This window comes from Eptesicus fuscus, chromosome 13 (assembly GCF_027574615.1).
Source record: "Eptesicus fuscus isolate TK198812 chromosome 13, DD_ASM_mEF_20220401, whole genome shotgun sequence".
NCBI classification, from domain to species: Eukaryota; Metazoa; Chordata; class Mammalia; order Chiroptera; family Vespertilionidae; genus Eptesicus; species Eptesicus fuscus.
This window is the reverse complement of record NC_072485.1, coordinates 13165100-13189482: the sequence shown is the minus strand read 5'-3', so window position 1 is coordinate 13189482 and position 24383 is coordinate 13165100. Positions and strand designations below refer to the sequence as shown.

The following is a 24383-nucleotide window of genomic DNA, read 5'->3' as shown; positions in this document are numbered from 1 at the left end:
AAACTAGATCAACCATACATAAAAAATAAACTTAAAATGGATAAAGGACTTAAACGTAAGACAGGAAACCATAAAAATCTTAGAAGAATCCATAGTCAGCAAAATATCACACATATGTCATAGCAATATCTTACCGATACAGCTCCTAGGACAATGGAAACTAAGGAGAAAATAAACAAATGGGATTACATCAAAATAAAAAGCTTCTGCACAGCAAAAGAAACCATCAACAAAACAACAAGAAAGCCCACTGCATGGGAGAACATATTTGCCAATGTTATCTCCAATAAGGCTTTAATCTCCAACATTTACAGGGAACTCATACAACTTAACAAAAAGAAGATAAACATTCCAATCAAAAAATGGGCAAAGGATCTAAATAGACACTTTTCGAAATAGGACATTCAGAAAGCCAAGAGACATATGAAAACATGCTCAAAGTCACTAATCATCTGAGAGATGCAAATCAAAACAACAATGAGGTACCACCTCACACCTGTCAGATTGGCTGTCATTAACAAATCAACAAATGGCAAGTGCTGGTGAGGATGCAGAGAAAAAGGAACCCTTCTTCACTGTTGGTGGGAATGCAAACTGGTGCAGCCATTGTGGAAAACAACATGGCATTTCCTCAAAAATTTAAAAATGGAACTGCCATTTGACCCAGTAATACCACTTCTAGGAATATATCCTAAGAAAACAGAACAATCAGAAAGGATATATGCACCGCTATGTTCATAGCAGCACAATTTACAATAGCTAAGATTTGGAAACAGCCTAAATGCCCACCAGCAGATGAGTAGATTAGAAAACTGTGCTACGTCTACACAATGGAATACTATGCTGCTGTAAAAAAGAAGGAATTCTTACCATTTGCAGCAGCATGGATGGAACTGGAGAGCATTTTGCTAAGTGAAATAAGCCAGTCAGTGAAAGAAAAATACCACATGATCTCACTCATTTATGGATAATAAAGAGCATTATAACCTGATGAACAAACAGATAGATACAGAGGCAGAGAAGCATCAAATAGACTGTCAAATTACAGCAGGAAGGCTAGGGTGTGGGGGGAGGTAAGAGATCAACTGAAGGACTTGTATGCCTGCATATAAACATAACCAATGGACACAAGACATGGGGGTGGGGGATGAGGGCATATGCCGGGGGATAGAGGAGGCCGAGGGAACGTCAATGCGGGGGGAAAAAAGGAGACATATGTACTACTATTTGTAATACTTAAAACAATTAAAACAAAATAAATAACGTTTTTGGAAGCAAAAAAAAAAGTTTCCTTCTATTCTTATTGAGCTAAAAGAGGTGTTTGTTTGTTTGTTTTTCAATCCAAAAATGAATTTTAAGCTTCATAAAATATTTTTCTGCTTTGAGATATTTTTCTTTTATTTGAATGTTAATCCTAATTAGCATTCCTGGGATACACACATTTTGGTCATACTGTCTTTTTTTTTTCAATTACAGTTTACATTAAGTATTATTCTATATTAATTTCATATGTATAGCATTGTGGTTAGGCAATCATGTACTTCACAGGTTAGTAACTCTGGTATTTCAAGTATCAACATGGTCCCATACATAGTTATTACAATATTATTGCTATATTCCCTATACTGTAATTTACATCTCTGTGACTATTCTCTAACTACCAATTTGTACTTTTTAATCTCTTCACCTTTTCACCCAGTGGTCGTAAAACATCATCGGCACACTGCATCGTTTGTCTGTTGCCCAAGGCAAAGTCTTTTTCCGTCCCCATTTTTCCATCTCTTTGTTCACCTTCACCTATCTCCTATCCCCAATCCCCCTTTCCCTCTGGCTATCCCTACACTGTTGTCTGTATCTATGTGTTATTTATATATTAGAGGCCAGGTGCATGAAATTCATGCACAGGTAGGTGTGTGTGTGTGTGTGTGTATGTGTGTGTGTGTGTGTGTGTGTGTGTGTGTGTGTGTCCCTCAGCCCAGCATGCACCTTCTCCAATCTGGGACCCCTCGAGCAGTTGGACATCGCTCTCACAAACCGGGGCCGCTGGCTCCCAACAGCTTGCCTGCCTGCCTGATTGCCCCTAATTGCTTCTGCCTGCCAGCCTGATCATCCCCTAACCACTCCCCTGCCAGCCTGAACGACACCTGACTGTTCCCCTGCTGGCCCAATTGCCCCTAACTGCCCTCCCCTGCTTGCCAGGTCACCCCTAACTTCCCTCCTTTGCCAACCTGGTCACCCCTAACTGCCCTCCCCTGCCGGCCTGGTCACCTCCAACTGCCCTCCCCTGCAGGCCTTGAAACCTCCAACTGCCCTCCCCTGCAGGCCTGGTCACCCCTAACTGCCCTCCCCTGTAGACCTGGTTGCTCCCAAGTGCCTTCCTCTGCAGGCCCAATTGCCCCTAACTGAAGGTGACCAGATGGTCCCGCTTTTGGCAGGATGATCTGGTCACCTTACCCTAACTGCCCTCCCCTGCTGGCCTGATCACCAACAATTACCCTGCCCTGCCAGCCATCTTGTGGTGGCCATCTAGTGTCCACATGGGGGCGGCCATCTTGTGTGTTAGAGTTGTGGTCAATTTGCATACTACCTCTTTATTATATAGGACGGATTAAGAAAATATAGCATTGTGCATTTGTGTGTATCTGACACACATATTACCATATTACATCTCTTTTATCTATTCATTCCTTGATTGGTACTTAGGTTGTCTTTTCTTATTGAATTTAATTGGGGTAACATTGGTTAATAAAATTATACAGGTTTCAGGTATACAATTCTATAATACATCATCTATCTATTTTATTGTGTGTTCACCACCCCAAGTCAAGTCTCCTTCCATCACCATTTATCCCCCCGTACCCTCTTCTACCTCCCCACATCCCTGTTTAGGCTGTTTTCATATCATGGCTATTGTGAATAATGCTTCAATAAACATGGGAATGTATATCTTTCTCTTTCTTAACGAATCTCATTGGGATTTCTCAATGGGCTGTTATTAGTCTTTTCAAAGAACCAACTTTCAGCTTTGTTGTTCCTTTCTATTGTTCATTTATTTTCTACTTCATTTTCTGCTGTATAGTATATGTCTCTTTATATTTTCTTTGAGTTGTATTTGCTGTTACTTTTTAACTTTTTGAAATGGATGCTTAGTTTATTGATTTTCAGCCCTTTTCATATATATATAAAAATTTTTATCTATGCATGGCTTTAGTGACAGTGTACAAGTTTTGATACGTCAAATATTTTAATCAAACTCAATTCAAAAGATTTTTAAATTTCTAATTTGATTTCTTTTGGTTATTAGAAATTATATCTTTTTCCAAATATTTTTGAATCATCATCTCTTTATTATCAATCTTGATCTTAATTGCTCTGTAATTTCAATCCTCTGTTATTTTCAATTTTATAAATTTTTATTTGTTCTTGAAAAGAATATGTACTCTGTAGTTGTTGAGCATAGTGCTCTACAGATGTCAACTAGATCAAATTTGTCAACTATGTTGATCAAATCATCCATATCCTTACTGATTATTTTTGCCTAGTTATACTATCAGTTACTAAGAGAGGTGTGTTAAGATCTTTCACTGTGATTAAAGACTTGTCATTTTCCTAATACTTTATATATTTTGAGACCATGCTGTAGAGTGAATATCAACTTAGGGTTATTTTGTTTTTCTTGTGAATAGAACCTTTTCATCATTACAAAATGTCTCTAGTAATAATATCTGCTTTAAAGTCCAAGATCTCTGATATTAATGTAGCCACATCAACTATTTTTTTCATTATTGTTTTCATGGTACGTCTTTCTAATCATTTTATTTTCAACATTCTGAATCTTTGTATTTAGCTGTGTCTTTTGTAGGCAGGTAATTGATAGTTAACTTTTTTTTTTAATCTAGTAGGATACTCATTGTCTTTTCTTGGAGCATTTACTCCATTCACATTCAATGTAATTGCTAATATTTTACTACTTACTGACTATATGCTCAAATGCTCTATGTTATTTTTAAAAAATCCTTTCTTGACTTCTTTTGGACTGATTAATTTTCTGTTGTTAATCATTCTTTTATGTGTATACAAGAGATTGCAATATTCATATTTGACTTATGAAAATCATATAAAATTGGCATTTTTCTCTCTTCCCAGGAAATACTTCTCTTTTCATTCTCTTAATAGTGTCATTCACAGAGCATTCATTTTAATGAATTCCATCTTATAAATTTTTTCTTTCACGTTCATGCTTTTGGTGTTGTATCTAAAAAGTCAACACCATCTCTTTGCCAGATCTACTGCGAGGATGAAGACCTGTCTCAGCAACCAGACTGTCAACATTCCAGAAAATGTTGACATCACTCTGAAGGGATTCACAGTTATGTAAAGGGACCCAGGGGAACCCTGTAGAGGGACTTCCATCACGTCATCAATGTAGAACTCAGTCTCCTTAGAGAGAAAAAGAAGAGACTCCTGGTTGACAAATGGTGGCAAATAGGAAGGAACTGGCCACCATTCACACTATCTGCAGTCATATACAGAACATGCTCAAGGGTGTTACACTGAGCTTCCCTTACAAGCTGAGGTCTATTTACACTTCACTTCCCCATCAACGTCATTGTTCAGGAGAATGATTGTCTTGCTGAAATCAGAAATATCTTGGGCGAAAAATACATTCACTTGGTTCAGATGAGGTCAGGCGTTGCGTGTTCAGTATCCCAAACCCAGAAAGTTGAGTTATTCTTGAAGGAAATGACTTGAACTTGTATCAAATTCAGCTCCTTTGATTCAGCAGCTACAACAATTAAAAACAAGGATATCAGGAAAAATTTCAGATAGTATTTATGCTTCTGAAAAAGGAGCAGTTCAGCAGGCTGATGAATAAGATCTAAGTTGTCTAGCTACAGAAGCAGCAAGGTGCTGGATAATTCCTCAGACTTATTTATGAGATTAAAGATGCAATAAAAGCCATTTTGGGGATTTTGGGGAGAAAAAGTCATCACCAAACCCAATGTTACCTAGATTTTCTCCTATGTTATCCATTAGGAGTTCATAGTTTTGCATTTTATATAGGTCTATGATCCATTTTCAGTTGATTTTTGTGAAAGGTGCAAGATCTGTGTCTAGATTTGTTGTTGTTTTTTTTAATTTTGCACATGGATGTATGTTCAGCAACTTTTGTTGAAGATTATCCTTTCTCCATTGAATTGTCAAAGATAAGATGAATGGTGGTAACGATTTTCACAACAATTTATTTAATACCACTGAACTGTATATGGTTAAGATATTAATTGTTATATGTATATATGTTATGTGTATTTTTCCACAATAAATAATGAAAAATAAAACAAACTAAAGATAAGTTTGACTGTATTTATGTGGAAAGCTTTCTCTGCTGTTTCATTGATTTATTTATTCTTTCAACAGCACCACATTGTCTTGATTATTGTAACTTTCATAATAAGTCTTTAAGTTGGGTAGTATCAGCCTCCAATTTTGTTCTCCTTTAATATTGTGTTGGATATTCTAAGTCTTTTGCCTTTCTATATAAAATTTAGAATAATTTTGTCCACATTCATAAAATAACTTATTGGTATTTTGATTGGGATTGCATTAATCTACAGATCAAGTTGTGAAGAATGGATATCTTGACAGTATTGAATTTTCCTAGTTCAGGTACATGGAATATTTCTCCTTTCATTTAGATCTTCTTTTATTTCTTTCATTACAGTGTTGTAGTTTTTCTCATATTGATTTTCAAATAAATTTTAGATTTATACCTAAATATTTACTTTTTTTGGTGCTAATGTAAATGGCATTCTGTTTTTTATTTCAAATTTCAGTTATTCATTGCTGGCATATAAGAAAGCAATTCACTTTTGTATGTTAACATGATATCCTCCAATATTATTATAATTGCTTATTAGTTACAGAAATGTCTTCATTGACTCATTGCAATTTTTTTTTTTTGAGAGAGAGAGAGAGAGAAAGGAAGAGGGAGAAAAAGAGTAACAGAAATGAGAGCAAAACATTGATCAGCTACCTCCTGCACTTCCCACCCCAGCCCCACCAAGGATTGGACCCAAAACCTCAACATGTGCCTTGATTGGGAATCAAACTGGCAACCTTTTGGTGCATGGGACAATGCCCAACCAACTGAGCCACACAAGCCAGGGTTCTTTGGGATTTTTATAATAGACAATCATGTTATCTGGGAACAAAGACCAGTTTTAAAATTTTTTTTTTTTGCTACATTTATTTTCTTTTATTATTCTTACATAAGCCAGGACTTCCAGTATGATGTTGAATAGGAGCAGTGAGGGGATGTCTTTGCCTTGTTCCTGATCTTAGAAGAAAAGTATTTAGTTTCTCACCAATAAGTATGATGTTTACTGTAAGTTTGTTGTAAATGTTCTTCACCAAGTTTAAGAAGTATCCCTCCATTCCTAGTTTGACAAAGATTTTTGTCATGAATTGGTGTTGGATTTTGTCAAATGCTCATTCTGTTGATACAATCATATGATTTTTTCTTCTGTAGCCTATTTATATAATGTAATAATGGCCTGGTGTACCTGGAATGAATCACACTCAGTCATGTTGTATAATTCTTTTTACTCATTGTTGGACTTGATTTGCTAATATTTTGTTGAGGATTTTTACATCTGTGCTCATGAGACATATCCTACCTAATAAAAGGAAAGTATGCAAATAACCATCACTCCGCTACGCCCACGATTGGGCCGGCGGCAGGCTGGTGGCAGGACTTGGGGTCGCCAATTGGGCTGACAGGATGAGCGGGGATGAGTCCCCGCCCCCCATTCCTCCCGCAGGCCCCAACGGCCGGCGCTGCTGGAGGACCGATGGAGCCGGCAGAAGGCGCCGGTGGTGGAACTCAGGGTGGCTGATTGCATGGCTGCCAGCACCAGTTTTCCGCCAGCAGCAGTTTTCCTCTGGCCACCCGCCCATCCGAGCGCCTCCCGATCCGAGTTCCTCTCAAAGGTGGCCGATCGTGCTGGCAGGAGGTGCTCCGATCGGCAGGTGGCCAGAGGAAAACTGCTGCTGGCGGAAAACTGGTGCCGGCAGCCAGGTGAAGGAAGGTCTATTGCACGAAACTTCATGCAACGGGCTTCTAGTTGGTCTATAGTTTTCCTTTCTTGTAATGTATCTGTCTAGTTCTGGTATTCAGGCAATGCTAGCTTCATAGAATGTGTTAGGAAGTGTTTCCTGGAAGAGATCGTAGAGAATTAGTATTTCTTCCTTAATTATCTGGTAGAATTCACCAGTGATCACTTGGGCCTGGTGCTTTCTGTTGTGAAAGGCTAATTATTGATTCAATTTTTAAAATAGGTATTAATCTACCGGTATTCAGATTTTCTATTTCTCCTTGTGTTAGTTTTGGCACATTGTTTCTCTCAAAGAATTGATTCATTTTATATAGGTTATCAAATATGTGGGCATAGAGCTGTTCATAATATTTATTACTAGTGGCCTGGTGCATGAAATTCATGCAGGGGGCGGGGTCCCTCAGCCCGGCATGCACCCTCTCCAATCTGGGACTCCTTGGGGGATGTCTGACTGCCAGGGGATGTCTCTGTGGGACATCCCTAAACTGGCAGTGGGACATCCCTCTTGTAATCTGGGACCGTTGGCTCCTAACTGCTCACCTGCCTGCCTGCCTGAATGCCCCTAACCACTCTGCCTGCCAGCCTGCTCGCCCCCAGCTGCCCCCCCGCCAGCCTGCTCACCCCCAACTGCCCCCCCTTGCTGGCCTGATCGCCCCCAACTGCCCTCCCCTGCCTGCCTCATGGCCCACAACTGCCCTCCCCGGCCAGCCTCATGGCCCACAACTGCCCTCCCCGGCCAGCCTCATGGCCCCCAACTGCCCTCCCCGGCCGGCCTCATGGCCCCCAACTGCCCTCCCTGGCCAGCCTCATTCCCTCCCTGGCCAGAGGCCCTCTGTGGCTGGGTGAGGAATGCTTGCCTCATCGCTGGGGCGACGACGCAAACTTCCCCCCCACCCCCGGATGCTCCATGCCTGCTGCCCAGAGGCCTTCTGTGGCCGCAGCGATGAAGCAAGCATTCTGCCAGGCTGCTCACGCTGCCTGCTCTCACAGCCAACCCCCCCACCCAAGACTGGGGGACTCCAGCGGGGCTGAGAGGACTGGGCACTGCCATCTTTGTGATGGAGTGATGGTCAATTTGCATATCCCCTCTTTATTAGATAGGATTCTTTTTTGTATTATTCAGAAAGGAAGGGAGAGGGAGAGAGAGATAGAAACATTAATTATGAGAGAGAATCATTGATCAGCTGCCTCCTGAACACCCACTGGGGAGCAAGCCCACAACCTGGGCATATGCCCTGATCAGGAATTTAACTGTGACCTCCTGATTTACTAGTATAGGTCAACGCTCAACCACTGAGCCACGCTGGCCAGGCCAATATTTATTATCCTTTAATACCTATGAAATCAGTAGTGATGGCCCTTCTTTCATTTCTGATATTAGTAATTTATCTCTTTTCTCTTTTTTCTTAATCAGCCTGCCAGAAGCTTATTGATTTTATTGATCTTTTCAAAGAATCAGCTTTTAGCCGAAACTGGTTTGGCTCAGTGGATCGAGCGTCTGGTCAAGGGCATGTACCTTGATTACGGGCACATCCCCTGTGAGGGGTGTGCAGGAGGCGGCTGATCGATGTTTCTCTCTCATCGATGTTTCTAGCTCTCTATCCCTCTCCCTTCCTCTCTGTAAAAAATCAATAAAATATATTTTTAAAAAAGAATCAGCTTTTAGTTTTTTACTTTTCTTTATTGATTTTCTGTTTTTAATTTCATTGATTTCTGCTTTATTTTTCCCCCCATTTCTTCTGTTACTTTTAATTTGTTTTCTTTTCCAAGTTTCTTAAAGTGGAAGCTTAGATTACTGATTCCAGATCCTTGTAGTTTTCTAATATACTAGAGGCCCGGTGCACAAAATTTGTGCATGGGGGGGGGTCCCCTCAGCCCAGCCTGCACCCTCTCCAATCTGGGGTCCCTCGAAGGATGTTCGACTGCCCGTTTAGGCCCGATCCTAGTGGGACCGGGCCTAAATGGGCAGTCGGAAATCCCTCTCAAATCCAGGACTGCTGGCTCCCAACCGCTCGCCTGTCTGCCTAATTGCCCCTAACCACTTCTGCCTGCCAACCTGATCACCCTCAACTGCCCTCCCCTGCAGGCCTGGTCGCCCCAAACTGCTCTTTCCTGCCAGCCTGGTCGCCCCCAGCTGTCCTCCCCTGCAGGCCTGGTCCCCCCCGCAACCGTCCTTCCCTGCTGGCCTGGTCACCCCCAACTGTGCTCCCCTGCAGGCTTGGTCATCCTCAACTGCCCTCCTCTGCCAGCCCAGTCACCCTTAACTGCCCTCCCCTGCAGGCCTGGTCACCCCCAGCTGCCCTCCCCTGCAGGCCTGGTCCCCCCCACAACCGTCCTTCCCTGCTGGCCTGGTCACCCCCAACTGTGCTCCCCTGCAGGCTTGGTCATCCTCAACTGCCCTCCTCTGCCAGCCCAGTCACCCTTAACTGCCCTCCCCTGCAGGCCTGGTCACCTCCAACTGTCTTCCCCTGCTGGCCATCTTGTGGTGGCCATCTTGTGTCCACATGGGGGTAGCCATCTTGTGTGTTGGAGTGATGGTCAATTTGCTTATTACCTCTTTATTATATAGGATGTATTCAGTACTATAAATTGTCCTCTAAGCACTATTTCTGCTGCATCTCACAAATTTTGATAAGTTGTATTTTCACTTCATTTAGTTAAAAATATTTAAAATTTTAATCTTGATACTTTTTATTTGACCCATTTGTTATTTAGAAGTGTATTTTTTAATTTCCAAGTTTGGAAGCTTTACATCTATCCTTCTGCAACTAATTTCTAGTTTATTTTCATTTATTTTTTTAAAATATGTTTTTATAGATTTTAGAGTGAGAGGAAGGGAGGAGAGAGAGGGAGAGAAGGGAGAGAAACATCAATGCGAGAGTGAAACATTGATGGGCTGCTTCCTGCACATCCCTCAGCACCCTCCTCCCCCTAACCTGGCCCCACAGAGGATCAAGCCTGCAACCCAGAAGGTACCCTGTCTGGTAATGGAACCTGCCACCTTTTGGTTCATTGAACAGTACTCAACCAAATGAGCCATACCAGCCAGGGAAGATTTCTAATTTAATTCCACTGGGTCCTGAGAACTTACTTGATATGATTTCTATTCTTTTACCCTGGTTAAGGTGAGTTTTTATGGCCCAGAAAGTGCTCTATCTTGGTAAATGTTCCATGTGAGCTTGAGAAGAATGTATATTCTGCTATTGTTGCATGAAGCGTTCAATAAATGTCACTCCAGATATTGATGGTGCTGCATTGTTTAATTATGGCCTTATTGATTTTCTGTCAATTACTGATGGAGGGGTTTGAAGTCTCCAACTATAATATTGATGTCTCTAGTTGTCCTTGAAGTTCTATCAGTTTTTGCCTTACATATTTTGATGTTCTGTTGTTAGGCATATATGTATATACATTAGGGATTGTTATGCCTTCTTACAAAATTGACCACTTTATCATCATGTTATACTCCTCTTTATTTCTTATAATTTTCTTTGCTCTGAATTCAGCTTTGCCTGAAATTAATATAGTTGCTCAGCTTTCATTTATTGGTGTTAAAGTGCTAAATCTTTCTCTATCCCTTTGCTTTTAATCAGTTTGCCTTTATATTTAACGTGATATAGTTCGGTCTTATTTTTCATCCACTCTGACAGTTTCTGTCTATTAATTGGTATGTTTAGACCAGTGATGGGCAACCTTTTGAGCTTGGTGTGTCAAACTTCGCAAAAAAACTGAGCATAACTCGGGTAGTGTGTCACTTTGAGGAAAAAACTAACTTCAAGACTCCAGTCGCAAATATTTCATCCTCAGAAGCAGCAAATGTTTCATCCTCGGCATGCGGCCGCGTGTCATCAGAAATGGCTATGCGTGTCAGTGCTGACACGCGTGTCATAGGTTCGCCATCACTGGTTTAGACCATTGACATTTAAAGTGATTATTGATATAGTTGGACCTACCATTTCCTAACAGTTTTGCCTAAGGGTATTTGTTGTCCTTGTTCCTTCCTTCCTTCCTTCCTTCCTTCCTTCCTTCCTTCCTTCCTTCCTTCCTTCCTTCCTTCCTTCCTTCCTTTCTTTCTTTCTTTCTTTCTTTCTTTCTTTCTTTCGTTCTTTCTTTCTTTCTCTCTTTCTCTCTTTTCTCTCTCTCTCTCTTTCCCTCCCTCCCTCCTCCCTCCCTCCCTCCCTCTCTCCCTTCCTTCCTTCCTTCCTTCCTTCCTTCCTTCCTTCCTTCCTTCCTTCCTTCCTTTCTTCCTTCCTTCCTTTCCTCTCTCTCTCTCTCTCTCCCCCCTTCTCTGGTTATTTGAGCATTTTATATGGTTATATTTTCTCTCCTCTCTTAATATATAAATTATACTTATTTTTAACTCTTTTTTTTTTTGGTTGCCTTAGAGTTTGTAGTGAACCAATTTACAACTAATCTAAGTCCACTTTAAATAACACTGTTACACTAAATGAAATCTCTCATAAACTTAAGAAACAAAATCTTAGTAGAGAGAAGGGAACTTCCTCAAATACACAGTCAACTGCTCCCCCCGCCCCCACCCATTTGAGTCTGTAGATGGTAGAAGAATAAAGAATTAAGCTCAAATCTTCCAAAGGGTGTAAGTGAGTTTCCCATAGTCTTTCATGGTTGAGGAGATAGATGTCAGCCTCATATCTTGAGAAACAGGGAAAAATTAGAAGTTAACAAATTAGATACGGATTACTAAAACTACAATTCAGACTTGACCCAGCCCAATCTCTGATTGGATTGATGTGATCAGCCCCTCACCCTAGCTGATTAGAAGAGGAAGCTATGCACTTATGATTTGCCTACTTTAGTGGGAAAAAGATATATATATTCATACATAAATGTATAAATTTCATGAATATATACTTTGAGATCCTGTTATAAAACATCTTTATTCATATTTGAAGTATGACTACATATGTGCATAGTATGTATAATTTTTACTCAGAAGAAAATTATGTAAAACTAGTGTTGTTTTTTAGGCTTTATGGACTGAACAATTTAGGGTAGCATCTATTTTCTCATCTAATTTAATATTATTATGAGACAGGTGGAACTGTCTTCTAATAGAAGACCAAATATTTTTTTCTCTATTTTCCATTTGGTCCAGGCAGTAAAATTTAGAAGACCAATTATATACAATTCTTAAGAAATTTAAACATGGATTTTTTTTTATTTAATAAAAGCTAGTTAGGAAACGTCATCTGATTGACCAATCACATTTTTTTCTCTGAATTTACCTGAGGACTTATTTAAACTTCAGTTTTATGAGTAACAAATAATTTGACTTTTATACTTATATATTGCATAGAAAGGAAGCATAGTTTCATATTATTTTTCTAGTTATTATGTAAGGTGTTTTACTCTTAGATAACTATAAGAAATTAAAATATCTTCTAATTTAAAAATAATTAAGGTTTAGTCACTTGCCTTATTTTATAAAAAATCAATATTAAGCAACTATTAACATGATAGAGTGAGAAGTAGTGAATTGGTATATACAGAATGTTAAAAAGTAATGTTTTTTATAGGCAGAGCTTCTAGATGCTGCAGCTGGCATTCATGTACGGTTCAGATTTGGTGGTGTAAGTATGGATGAATTCTTACTCGTAATTTTATTAAAATATATTTTTATTGATTTCAGAGAGGAAGGAAGAGGGAGAGAGAGAGAGAAATATCAATGATGAGAGAGAACCACTGATCAGCTGCCTCCTGCACGCCTTCCACTGGGGATCGAGCCCACAACCCTGGCAGCGCCCCTGACCGGAATCGAACCCGGGACCCCTCAGTCTGCAGGCCAACACTCCATCCACTGAGCCAAACCGGCCAGGGCCTTACTTGTAGTTTTAAAGTACATTTATATTTAATTTTAATGATGTAATTTTTAAAATGTAAACCATTTTGTTGTTAGATTGCAACGGTCCTTTGTACTTTTCCATCTACAGGTTAAATTTCCGCCTGACATATACTATAAAATTTTTACTGAAAGACATGTTGAAGATCTGTGTGCTAATAGCCCTAGAGATTACACAAAACTTGCAGCAAAATATGCATCTCATATTAGAAGTGATAATCTTCAGAAACAGGATCGTAGAGGCTGGTATCATCGTATAGAGAACAATGGCTGGAGGCTTGTTTCTGATAGAGTAAGAAAAAAGAAATATTAATAATTTTGAATCTTTAATATTTGTAAACCAATTTATCTTTTTAAAAATTAATTTTAAATTATTTTTAAATAGTAATTCCTAGTAATTTAGTTGATAAAAATTGCTTAGTTACTACTCTGGGGTTACTAATGATACTTCAAGATACAAGAATATATCTATATCTATTTTTTTATACATTTATTTCTACTTTTAGTAATTTTGATTGAAGCCATCTTTAGGTACTCCCTGGTACTCAGCAGTTTACCATTTTGATATCAAAGAAAATGTGAAGATGTTGACTCTGTATTAATAACTTGGACTAGAAGTGGGAGTTCTTGAGAACAATTATAACATTTTATCTTATAGAGCTATTAATAGCAGAGACTGGTGGAGAATCATTTGAATTTTCATGGTGTTGGGAAACTTAACATGTATTCATATTAATTGAACAGAGTGATTTTAAATATACATAGATCCTAATGCTATATGTGATTCAGGAACTTTTCTATAGACACCCATGTTTAATCTCCTTTGTGAAAATAATTTCTACCTAAGCATATTTGTAAGGTTACATTTTACAGGTTAACGTGATCTGGTTCTGTAGCTCTAGATGTCTGTTTATATTGCCTCAAATATCTTCATCAAATCTTCAGTCCTCAGATGATATAATGTAGTATGTTGAATATACTAAATATGAAAAGTGAAAATGATCAAAGTATGCATTTATTCAACAAACTTGATTGCATACCAACCATGTGTCAGGCATTGTACCAAATGCTAAGGATATAAACCTATATAATAATCCTATATAATAAAGAGGTAATATGCAAGTTGACCATCACTCCAACACACAAGATGGCCACCCCCATGTAGACACAAGATGGCCGGCAGAGGAGGGTAGTTGTGGGCTATCAGGCCAGCAGGGGAGGGCAGTTAGGGGTGACTGGGCCGGCAGAGGAGGGAAGTTGTGGGTGACCAGACCTGCAGGGGAGGGCAGTTGGGGGGGACCAGGCCTGCAAGGGAGGGCAGTTGGGGTGATCAGGCTGGCAGGAGTGGGCAGTTAGGGCAATCAGGCCAGCAGGGGAGGGCAGTTAGGGGCAACTGGGCCAGCAGGGGAGGGCAGTTGGGGGTGACCAGGCCGGCAGGGGAGGGCAGTTAGGGGCAATCGGGCTGGCAGGGGAGCCGTTAGGCATCGATCAGACTGGTAGGGGAATGGTTAGGGGGTGATCAGGCTGGCAGGCAGGCAAGCAGTTGGGAGCCAGCAGTCCTGGATTGTGAGAGGGATGTCCAACTGCCCGTTTAGGCCTGATTCCACCAGATTGGGTGCAGGCTGGGTTGAGGGACACACACCCCTATGCACGAATTTCATACACTGTAATAGTAAATAAGAATAATTTAGTAGTAAATAAGAATAATTGCTCTAGTCGTAAATAAGAATAATTGCTCTCCTCAAGCAGTTTGCCTTTTAGTTTGGAGACATTTAGTAAATAGGATATTTCAATATAATGCAATAAAAATGTGCTTTAATAGTGGCAAATACAGAATGTTGGGAATAGCAAACTCTCCTCATTATTTAATGTGTGTGTGGTGGATGAAGAGGAATGAATCAGAAGTAGGAAAATAGACTACCAGTTAGGATATAGTGTCATACAAGGGAAACTACATACTCTCAGGACATAAAGGTGAGACTTCTGTGTTCTTGGAGCCTGCCTATACTCCCTTAGAATTAGGGTCTTCAAAAGCAACCAGCACTAAGAATAGGTCAGGTCTGTTCTTGTGAGAAACTAAAACACTTAGAATATGTCTATTCATTCAACAAATACTTATTAAGTACCTCAGTACACTAGTACCTGGTCAGTCTTTCTGTGGCATGTGTCTCTAAAGGCTTCCTGTGCTATTCACCCATCACTACATTAGAAATACCTTTCAAGGGTTTATCTTACCCTCTATTTCTATCTTGGCATATTCATATTGAGCACACAGAAGTTATTGTCTATAGTCAGATAACCTCACAATCAGTATTTCAACATTTTGTATATTCTTGTTTTATTTCTCAATAGTTTTTGGTGTCTACTGAAGATGTAATTATAGAAGACAAAAAGGAAACCAAATTTCATTTCTCTAAACTAAAAAGAAGACAAGATATAGAAAAAAAGAGAAAAATTAGAAAAATAGAATGGATGAGGCAAATGTAAGTTGATGAAAGACTTACTAAAAAGTATATAGTATTTTAAGATTTTAACTTTTTGCTATTATTACTAAAATAATTATATTATGCATTTATTTTTCAATATGGTAGAAAGCTTTATTTCCATGGAATTACACCACTGAGTTTCCAAAGTCCAATTTCCCTACAGAGGAAGTGTAGCTGGGATTTTTTTCTTTTTAAAAAAATGTTTTTTTATTGATTTTTTTAGAGAGAAGGGAGAGGAAGAGAGAGGTAGAAACATTGATAGATTACCCCCTGCACACTCCCCTTGGGGATCAAGCCTGCAATCTGGGCTTGTGCCCCTACTGGAATCAAACTGGCGACCTCTTGGTGCATGGGACGATGCTCCACCAATTGAGCCACACCAGCCGGGTTGGGGTTTCAATAGAGCTAGAAGCAAAACCAGTATCTAGAGTTTCCTTTCCATGTTGGGCCAGGTCCAATCCAGCATCAGGCTAGCTGCAGTCCATTAATAGGGGCTAAGGAGAGTGTCATTTTTAAAAGAAAATTTAAGGTTACAGTTATATTTTTAAAAATACATAGAAAGCAAACATTAATAAATGCCTATTATGTGCCAGACATGGTTGAGCTTCAGGAAGTAAATAGGAAAAGATATGCTGTCTTGGACCTTAAGGAAATCACATTCTATTGGAATATCAGATATGAAAATAAGCATTTACTTTTATATATCAACTAGAGGCCCGATGCCCAAAATTTGTGCATATGAAATTCATCCCTCAGCCTTGCCTTCACCCTCTTGCAGTCCAGGAGCCCCTAGGGAGCAGGCCTAAGCCATCGGTCAGACATCATTAGCGCTGCCCCGGAGACAGAAGAGGCTCCTGCCACCACCGCTGCACTCGCCAGCCATGAGCCCAGCTCAGAGGTCATAGCTGAGTGGTGCTCCCCCTGTGGGAGTGCACTGGCCACCAGGGGGCAGCTACTGCATTGAATGTCTGCCCCCTGGTGGTTTGTGTGGCATATTAGTCTTTTATTATATAGGACTAGAGGCCCGGTGCACAAAATTTGTACAATCAGGGGGGTCCCTCAGCCTGGCCGCGCCCTCTCGCAGTCCGGGAGCCCTGCAATCGATCACCTAGCAGAGGGAGGCCCCACCCACCTGCCACGGCACCACCAATATGCGGCGGCTATTGTGAGGCAATGGCGGGGCCTCCCAACTAATCGCATCACACCTGCCTTGGCTGGCCTCGCGCCAGTTCATGTCATAGTGTGATCTTCCGGATGGTCGTCCAGACGGTCATTCTGCTGTTCAGTCGTTTGATCGATTTGGATATTATGCTTTTATTATTATAGATAACTTTCATTTGGCTCCCTAGTCCCACTCAACCCTTCTTTCTCCCATCCAAGTACTAACCAGGCCCGACCCTGCTTAGCTTCCAAGATCAGACGAGATTGGGCGCGTTCAGGGTGGTATGGCCGTAGACTCAACCCTTCTTTCTGCCCTAAGAGACAGACTGTGTGGATTGTAATAAAAGTCATTCTGGACCTATGTAACACATGTTAAAAGCAAGTATCAAAAAATCAAATGTTTCCAAGTTTACTTGACTGCATAACAAACCAAAGCCCAGAATATTGAAAAGAATACAAAAACCTTCAGTACCTGAAATCACATAAAATTCACAATGTCTACCACATAGTAATCAATTACCAGGCATACAAAGAGACAGGAAAATAGATTCCAAGTGAGGAGATTAATCAATAGCACCAGACCCACCAAAATTATATTTTAAAAATGAATATGAAAGGAAAACTTTTCAGACAAACAAAAGCTAAATTCTCTCATCACGCAGACCAGCACAAAAAATATTAAGTTCAAGCAGAAGAAAATGATTCTAGGTAGAAATATAGATCTTTACAAAAATGAAGAATACCAAAAATGGTAACTATGTAAATAAATACAAAGCACTTTTTTCTTACAAATCAAATCTTCTTAAAAGGTAATTAAGTAACTACTAGACTGTACACTTAAAAATAGTTAAGGTGATAAATCTTGTAAAATTTTGAAAATATTTTTATTGATTTCAGAGAGGAAGGGTGAGGGAGATAGAAACATCAATAACGAGAGAGAATCATTGATTGGCTGCCTCCTGCATACCTCACACTGGGGATTGAGCCCTCAACCCAGGCATGTGCCCTGACCGAGAATTGAACCTTGACCTCCTGGTTGATAGGTCGATGCTCAACCACTGAGCCAAATTTTTATTGCGAAGAAATAAGTTAATATTGATATTGCCAATGAAGGTCTACTTAAATTCTTGATTCCACAATTGTACTCCTTTTCTCTTATATTGAAAATCTTCATTTCAAAAATTATAATTGCTTATTTTTTCTGACCATACAAGTAAATAGTTACAAAAGTGACTGTAATATAAACATGACACAGTTGCTAAATAAAGTTCAAAAAATTTAAAGGTAATTTGCTATTTAAAACAGAAACAATGCCAATGTACTATGGTATTTATTAATTTATAACAGAGCAGAAGTAAGATGAATGATAATACCACAAAGGTTGGGAGAGATGAAATGGAAATATATTGTTACAAGTTCCTTATACTACATATGAAGTTATATACTATTGCTTAAAGGTAGACTATGATAATTAAATATGTATACTACAAACACTAAAGCAACCATAAAATCAGCAATAACAACAAAGATGGAAGCCTAATAAGCTAATAATGGAGATATAATAGAATAATTTTAAAAATTCAGTTAATCCAAGAGAAGGCTGAAAAAAGAGGAAAGGAAATGAAGAACATACAGAACAAATAGAAAACAAATAGCATGATGTAGATTAAAGCTAACCAAACCATCATATTCTATATAATAAAAGGCTAATATAATATGCAAATTAACCAAACAACAGAATGACCAGTCGCTATGATACACACTGACCACCAGGGGGGCAGATGCTCAATGCAGGAGCTGCCCCTTGGTGGTCAGTGTGCTCCCCTAGGGGGAGCACCACTCAGCCAGAAGCCGGGCTCATGGCTGGCAAGCGCAGCAGCAGTGGTGGGAGCCTCTCCTGCCTCCACGGCAGCGCTAAGGATGTCCGACTGCCGGCTTAAGCCTGTTCCCCCCAGGGGGAAGGCCTAAGCTGGCAGTCGGACATCCCCCCAGGGCTCCTGTAATGCGAGAGAGCACGAATTTCATGCATTGGGCCTCTAGTTAAATATAAATGGTCTGTATATTGAATACAAGAATTAACATTAAATATTAATTAGAAATAGATTCAAAGTAAAAGCATGAAAAAGGATCATGCTAACAGTAATCAAAAGAAAGCTGGAGTGACTATATTAATATTTGACAAAGTACATTTCAAAGCAAAATACATTTCCAGAGATAAAAGGTGTCATCTATATATATAAAGCCTAAGCGACTGTTACTATTGAATGACCAGAACGACTGGAATGACCGGTTGACCAGTCACTATGACACGCACTGACAACAAGGGGGCAGATGCCCAACACAGGAGCTGCCCCTGGTGGTAAGTGTGCTCCCACAGTCAACCTCCCATAGCCAGCCGGCAGTGGCAGCAGCTGGCAGCCGTTCCTTCTGCGCCTAGTCCGGCGACCAGCGCCTCCTCTCCCAACCCCACCAGGGTCTTTTGGCTCTGGGGTGGGACGGAGAAGCAGGGGTGGGTGGCAGTGGACACAACCTCTTTCCCAGGGGGGCCAAGGTCCAGCTCCCTCCTCGGGGCCAGCAGCCAACCTCCGGTACTCTGTCCTTCCCCGAGCTGGCAGGCCCCTATCGACCTGTCCCTGATCAGCCCTGATCGCCGGCCAGGCCTAGGGACCCCACCCATGCACAAATTCATGCACCGGGCCTCTAGTTTAAAGTAATAAAGGGATGCTCTGGCCAGTGTAGCTCCGTTGGTTGGGGCATCATCCCTTACACTGAAAAGTTCCCAGTCAGGACCCATACCTGGGTTTGTGGGTTTGGTCCTAGTTGGGGATGTGCGGGAGGCACATCTTTCTCCCTTCCTCTCTAGAAAGTCAATTAAGAAGACTAATAATTAAAAGGAAAAAGGATATCACCCTGGTTTTTAAATTTAATCTTAAGTGTCTGGATATATGAGAAGTTAAAACATGGAGAGACTCATAAAAAATGCATTCACCCCCAGCCTTACAGAAGTTTCTGATTTCTAAATGCATTTTTGTTGTGGCATGAGTATCAGTTAATAAATATGGGCCAGTTGGTACCATCATTTACTTAGTCTTTCATTTAGTAAATGTCTACTAAGTGCCTATTATATTCAGGGAAGAGAGCATGGAATTGGAAGATTGAAAGTTCCATGAGGGAATTTCACCTTTGTACAGATTGCTTTACAAATGGTAGATACTCAATAACTATCTATTAAATGAATAAGCAAATGAAGAACTCTAAAAAAATGATGAAATCATACTTTCTTAAATTTTTACTCTTGCTAATCAATTTAAATCAAGAGACATGTTTCTGCTTCTATAAAATGCATTAACTTTCATAGATCATTATCCATTTAAAGTCTGACAAAGAAATAACTTTATGAGGTCAGGGGTATATCTTCTCACTGTCATATCTATTGCCATCCAGGATTGTGTAAGTCTTCTTTTATTGAATATTTACTATGTTCCAGTGGTTGTTGTAAATATTTTATAGGTATTTACTCTTCCAATGTAGATCTTAAAATGAAAAACAATAAACATGTTATATTCTAGTAATATTAGTAAGGACAACTTACTTCTGTCTATTCACTCAGTTCATGTTTGTGGGATGCATTAATTTATGTGCTCAGACTAATATAAGAGAACAGTAATTTATTTTTAAAAAATCTTTATTGTTGAGATTATTACAATGTCCTTCTTTTTCCCCCCCATTGTCCCCCTCCACCCAGTTCCCACCCTACCCCAGGCCTTTGCCATCCTATTGTCTGTGTCCATAGGTCATGCATATATGTATACAGGATCTTTGTTTAATCTCTTCCTGCCCCCTTCCCCCCCTTCCCTCTGAGAATCATCAGTATGTTCCATTTCCATTTTCAGAACTCTGATTCTATTTTATTCACCAGTTTATTCTAATCATTAAATTTCTTACTCGTTTATTTTGACATTTAGATTCAGTTCTTGATAGGCATGTATTTGTTGCCATTTTGTTGTTCATATTTGTGATCTTCTTCTTCTTCTTCTTCTTCTTCTTCATCTTCTTCTTCTTCTTCTTCAAGAATATCCTTCAACATTTCATATAATACTGATTTGGTGGTGATGAACTCCTTTAGCTTTTTCTTGTCTGTGAAGCTCTTTATCTGACCTTAATTCTAAATGATAGCTTTGCTGGGTAGAGTAATCTTGGTTGTAGGTCCTTGCAATTCATCACTTGAATATTTCTTGCCACTCCATTCTGGCCTGCATAGTTTCTGTTGAAAAATAAGCTGATAGTCATATGGACATACCCTTGTAGGTAACTAACTGCTTTTCTCTGGCTTCTTTTAAGATTCTCTCTTTGTCTTTAGCCTTTGGCATTTTAATTATAATGTGTCTTGGTGTGGTCCTCTTCAGGTTCCTCTTGTTTGGGACTCTCTGTGCTTGCTGGACTTATAAGTCTATTTCTTTTAACAGGTAGGGTAAATTTTCTGTCATTATTTCTTGAAATAGGTTTTCAATATCCTGCTCTCTCTCTTCTTCTGGCACCCCCATAATGTGAATGTTGGTATGCTTGAAGTTGTATCAGAGGCTCCTTACACTGTCTTAATATTTTTTATTATTTTTTTCTTTTTGCTCTTCTGGTTGGGTGTGTTTTTGCTTCCTCACATTTCAAATCGTTGATTTGATTCTCAGAGTACACCATTCTACCATTGAATCTCTGTATATTATTCTTTATTTCAGTCAGTGTATGCTTGATTTCTGACTAGTTCTTTTCCATTTTTTTTGGAGATTTCTAGAAGATTCTTGAGTAACTTTATAACTGTGGTTTTGAACTCTATATCCAGTAGTTTGTTTTCTTCCATTTCTTCCATTTGTGACATGTTTCTTTGTGTTCACATTTTGGCTGCTTCCCTGTGTTTTTTCTTTGTATTGGGTAGAGCTGCTATGTCTCCTTGAGTTGGTAGAGTGGCCTTGTGTAATAGGTGCTCTACAGGGACCAGTGGCTCTGCTTCCCTAGTCACCTGAGCTGTGAGCTCTAGGTGCATCCTTTTGTGGGCTGTATGCACAGTCTTATTGTAGTTGAGACTTGACTGTTATCGGTGTCACTGGGAGAATTGACCTCCAGGCCAATTGGCTATGAAGACCAGCTGCGACTACAGTGGGAGAGTGGCTGTGCAGGAGACACCCCTATGGAGCAGGACTTGCTTCAGTGGGGCTTTGGTGCTCACTGAGTCTGTCCCTTGAATGTGTCACTTATGGATATGTAGAGTTATAATTTGATATTGTCTGATGCTGACCACTGAGTGTACTGGCTCTTGGGTTCCCAGGGAGGTGCAAAGTCAGCCACTGCCTGGGGCCACCCAGCAGGAGCTACAGAGATATATTCAGATTCCTCCTCTTTGTATTGGGTTTGGAAGTGCCTAGATGAGGCCCAGCTATGAAGCAATGCAGGCTGGTGCTGGTGCCAGGTCTTAACCTTTTATTGAGAGGTTTGAGGCTCCTGACCCAGTTGCAGCTTGCTTGAGAGATTTTAGCCTGAGCAAGAACAGGCCATTCACATGCAAAAGCCACTGCACACAGGTTGGGTGGAATTGTAAATTGGATGAGGTGGGGTCTCAGGGAATCACCAGTGCAGAGCAAACAGAAATGGCTGCCAGTCAGCCCTGCAACTGGGGAGGTCCCAGCATAGGAACAATGATCCCTGTGAGCACCTCCATCTGGAAGAAAGGCACCCCTGAGTTCCTGCCCGATGCCAGAAAATCTAGTTCCTCCTCTTATGTGTCTGTATCCATCAGAGCCTCGCTCTGGTGCTGGAGCTCAGAGGAAGCAAGACCTTGTAAGTTCACTTGGTGGTGCTGGCCTTTTAGGAGGAACACTGGGTCTCCAGTAGCCTCTGTGTCACTGAGTCCCAATCCACACTGATTCTTACAGCACGTAATTCTTACTGCCCGTAGGGACTTCTTTTTCCAGCTCTGGGACCCTGGGCTGGGATCTGATGTGGACCTGGGACCCCTTGCTCCTCCAGGCAGCCTCCACAGAGACAATCTCCTTCCCTTTTAAAAGAGTGGCACATGTTGGTGACAGACCAGCCTGTTCTGTGCCTCTGCACCTCCTACCAGTCTCAGTGTGCTTTCTTCTTCACTTTTCTAGTTGCAGGACTTCTATTCAGTCAGTTTTCCAGCAGTTCTGGAAGATGGTGGTTCTGTATTTTAGTTATAATTTTGATGTGGTTGTGGGAGGTGGTGAGTAAAGGCATTTACCTATGCTGCCATCTTCTGTTTTTGTTTTTTCAAGAGAACAGTACTTTAGAAGTATGGGCTTAAAATCAGATTCAAATACTGGCTCTGATATATATATTTATTGCATATATAATCTTGAACAATTTCTTAATTTCTCTAAGTCTCAATTTTCTCATGGGTAAAATGGGAATAAAAATAGCTGTCACAAATGGCTGTCTTTTTAAAGAGAATGAAACAAGATGATGTATGAGAAGTACCTGACACAAAAAAAGATGTCGATAACTCTCTTCCATTTATTCCTCTCTTTCTCTTTCCTTCCCTCTTCCTATTAACATTAGCAACGTGACCTCCTAAAAGTTATTAAACTCTTCCAGGATTTCCTTATCTATAAACAAGTTGGCCAATTATTTAGGCTCCAGGATCCTTTGATTCTATAATACTATGATTGAGTGATGTAATAACTTGGTGTGTTTTTTTTAATATCATAAAAATCCAACTTACTAAGAGGTAATTTTGAAATGAAGCTTTCCTGGTTAGTGTAGTTGCTTATGCTGCTTTGTTTTTTCCAAAAGATTCCATCACATAGAACTTGGTTTAGAGGTATTTGAGTTAATTAGGATAAAAAGATGGCTTATATTTAAATAGTATTACAACAATATATACTAAATGCATCTACTAGTAATCACCTATTCCAAAGGGTTTTTGTCTCTCTTCCTTCCCTCTATTTAGGTACCATTCAGGACACCTGGAGGCTAAGTCAACAAATCTAAAAACTCTAGGCTTAATTAACAGAGCATCAAAGGGGCTAATGCAATCTATTGAAGATGGTGGAATAGATTCTGTGATGGAATGGGAAGTGGATGAAGTGCTGAATTGGACAAATACACTGAACTTCGATGAGTAAATACATGTTGCTATTTTGGGGGAACAAGGGCAGGCATCATATTTTTATTTCTAATATTTTCCACTCCCAAGTTGAATCTAGGGGATCACAAACATAATCTCCCCCCCCCCAATAAGTATGTATTGCTTGTCTAGAAAGAAAGAAGAAATAAGGGAGAAAGATATAAAAGGGATGATCTAAAAATAGAAAAAAAGAAAACTAGACAAGTGTTCTTTATTGTCAGACTTTATTCTTAGGCCTTAGTCTAAATCTGCTTTATTTCTTACTTTGGGATTTAGAAACAAGGCTAAGAACATGCAATTAATAATATGAAGAATTTCCTTAATGTATAGTCCCTGATCTTCCCATGTGAAACATTAAAAAGTTATTCTTTTTCAGTGACATACTATGGCCCTTGGAAAACTAAATTTTTAGGAATTTTTTGGTGTGTGATGGAAATTTAAAAATATTTAATATAATTATCAGGGAACTTCAAGTTAAAACCACAATAAGATCCTACTGCAGACCCACTAAGATAGCTGTAATAAAAAAGATAGATAGTAACACGTTGTCAAGGAGGTGGAGAAATTAGAACCCTTATATACTGCCAGTGGAAATGTATAATGGTGCAGCCTTATTGGAAAAT

The 24383-nt window shown here is 39.9% G+C and overlaps 1 protein-coding gene across 3 annotated transcripts in view; it reads left to right on the top strand.

The window, feature by feature from the left end:
• The window catches only part of C13H11orf65 (chromosome 13 C11orf65 homolog), a 65299-nt gene that overhangs the window by 25254 nt on the left and 15662 nt on the right, over positions 1–24383 (top strand). For all 3 annotated transcript variants that reach the window (XM_028131981.2, XM_008156091.3, XM_054725142.1), the window contains 4 exons: positions 12653–12706; positions 13067–13267; positions 15328–15458; positions 23584–23754. In XM_028131981.2, the coding sequence (XP_027987782.1) occupies positions 12653–12706; positions 13067–13267; positions 15328–15458; positions 23584–23754 (557 nt within the window). The remainder of the gene's footprint in view (positions 1–12652; positions 12707–13066; positions 13268–15327; positions 15459–23583; positions 23755–24383) is intronic.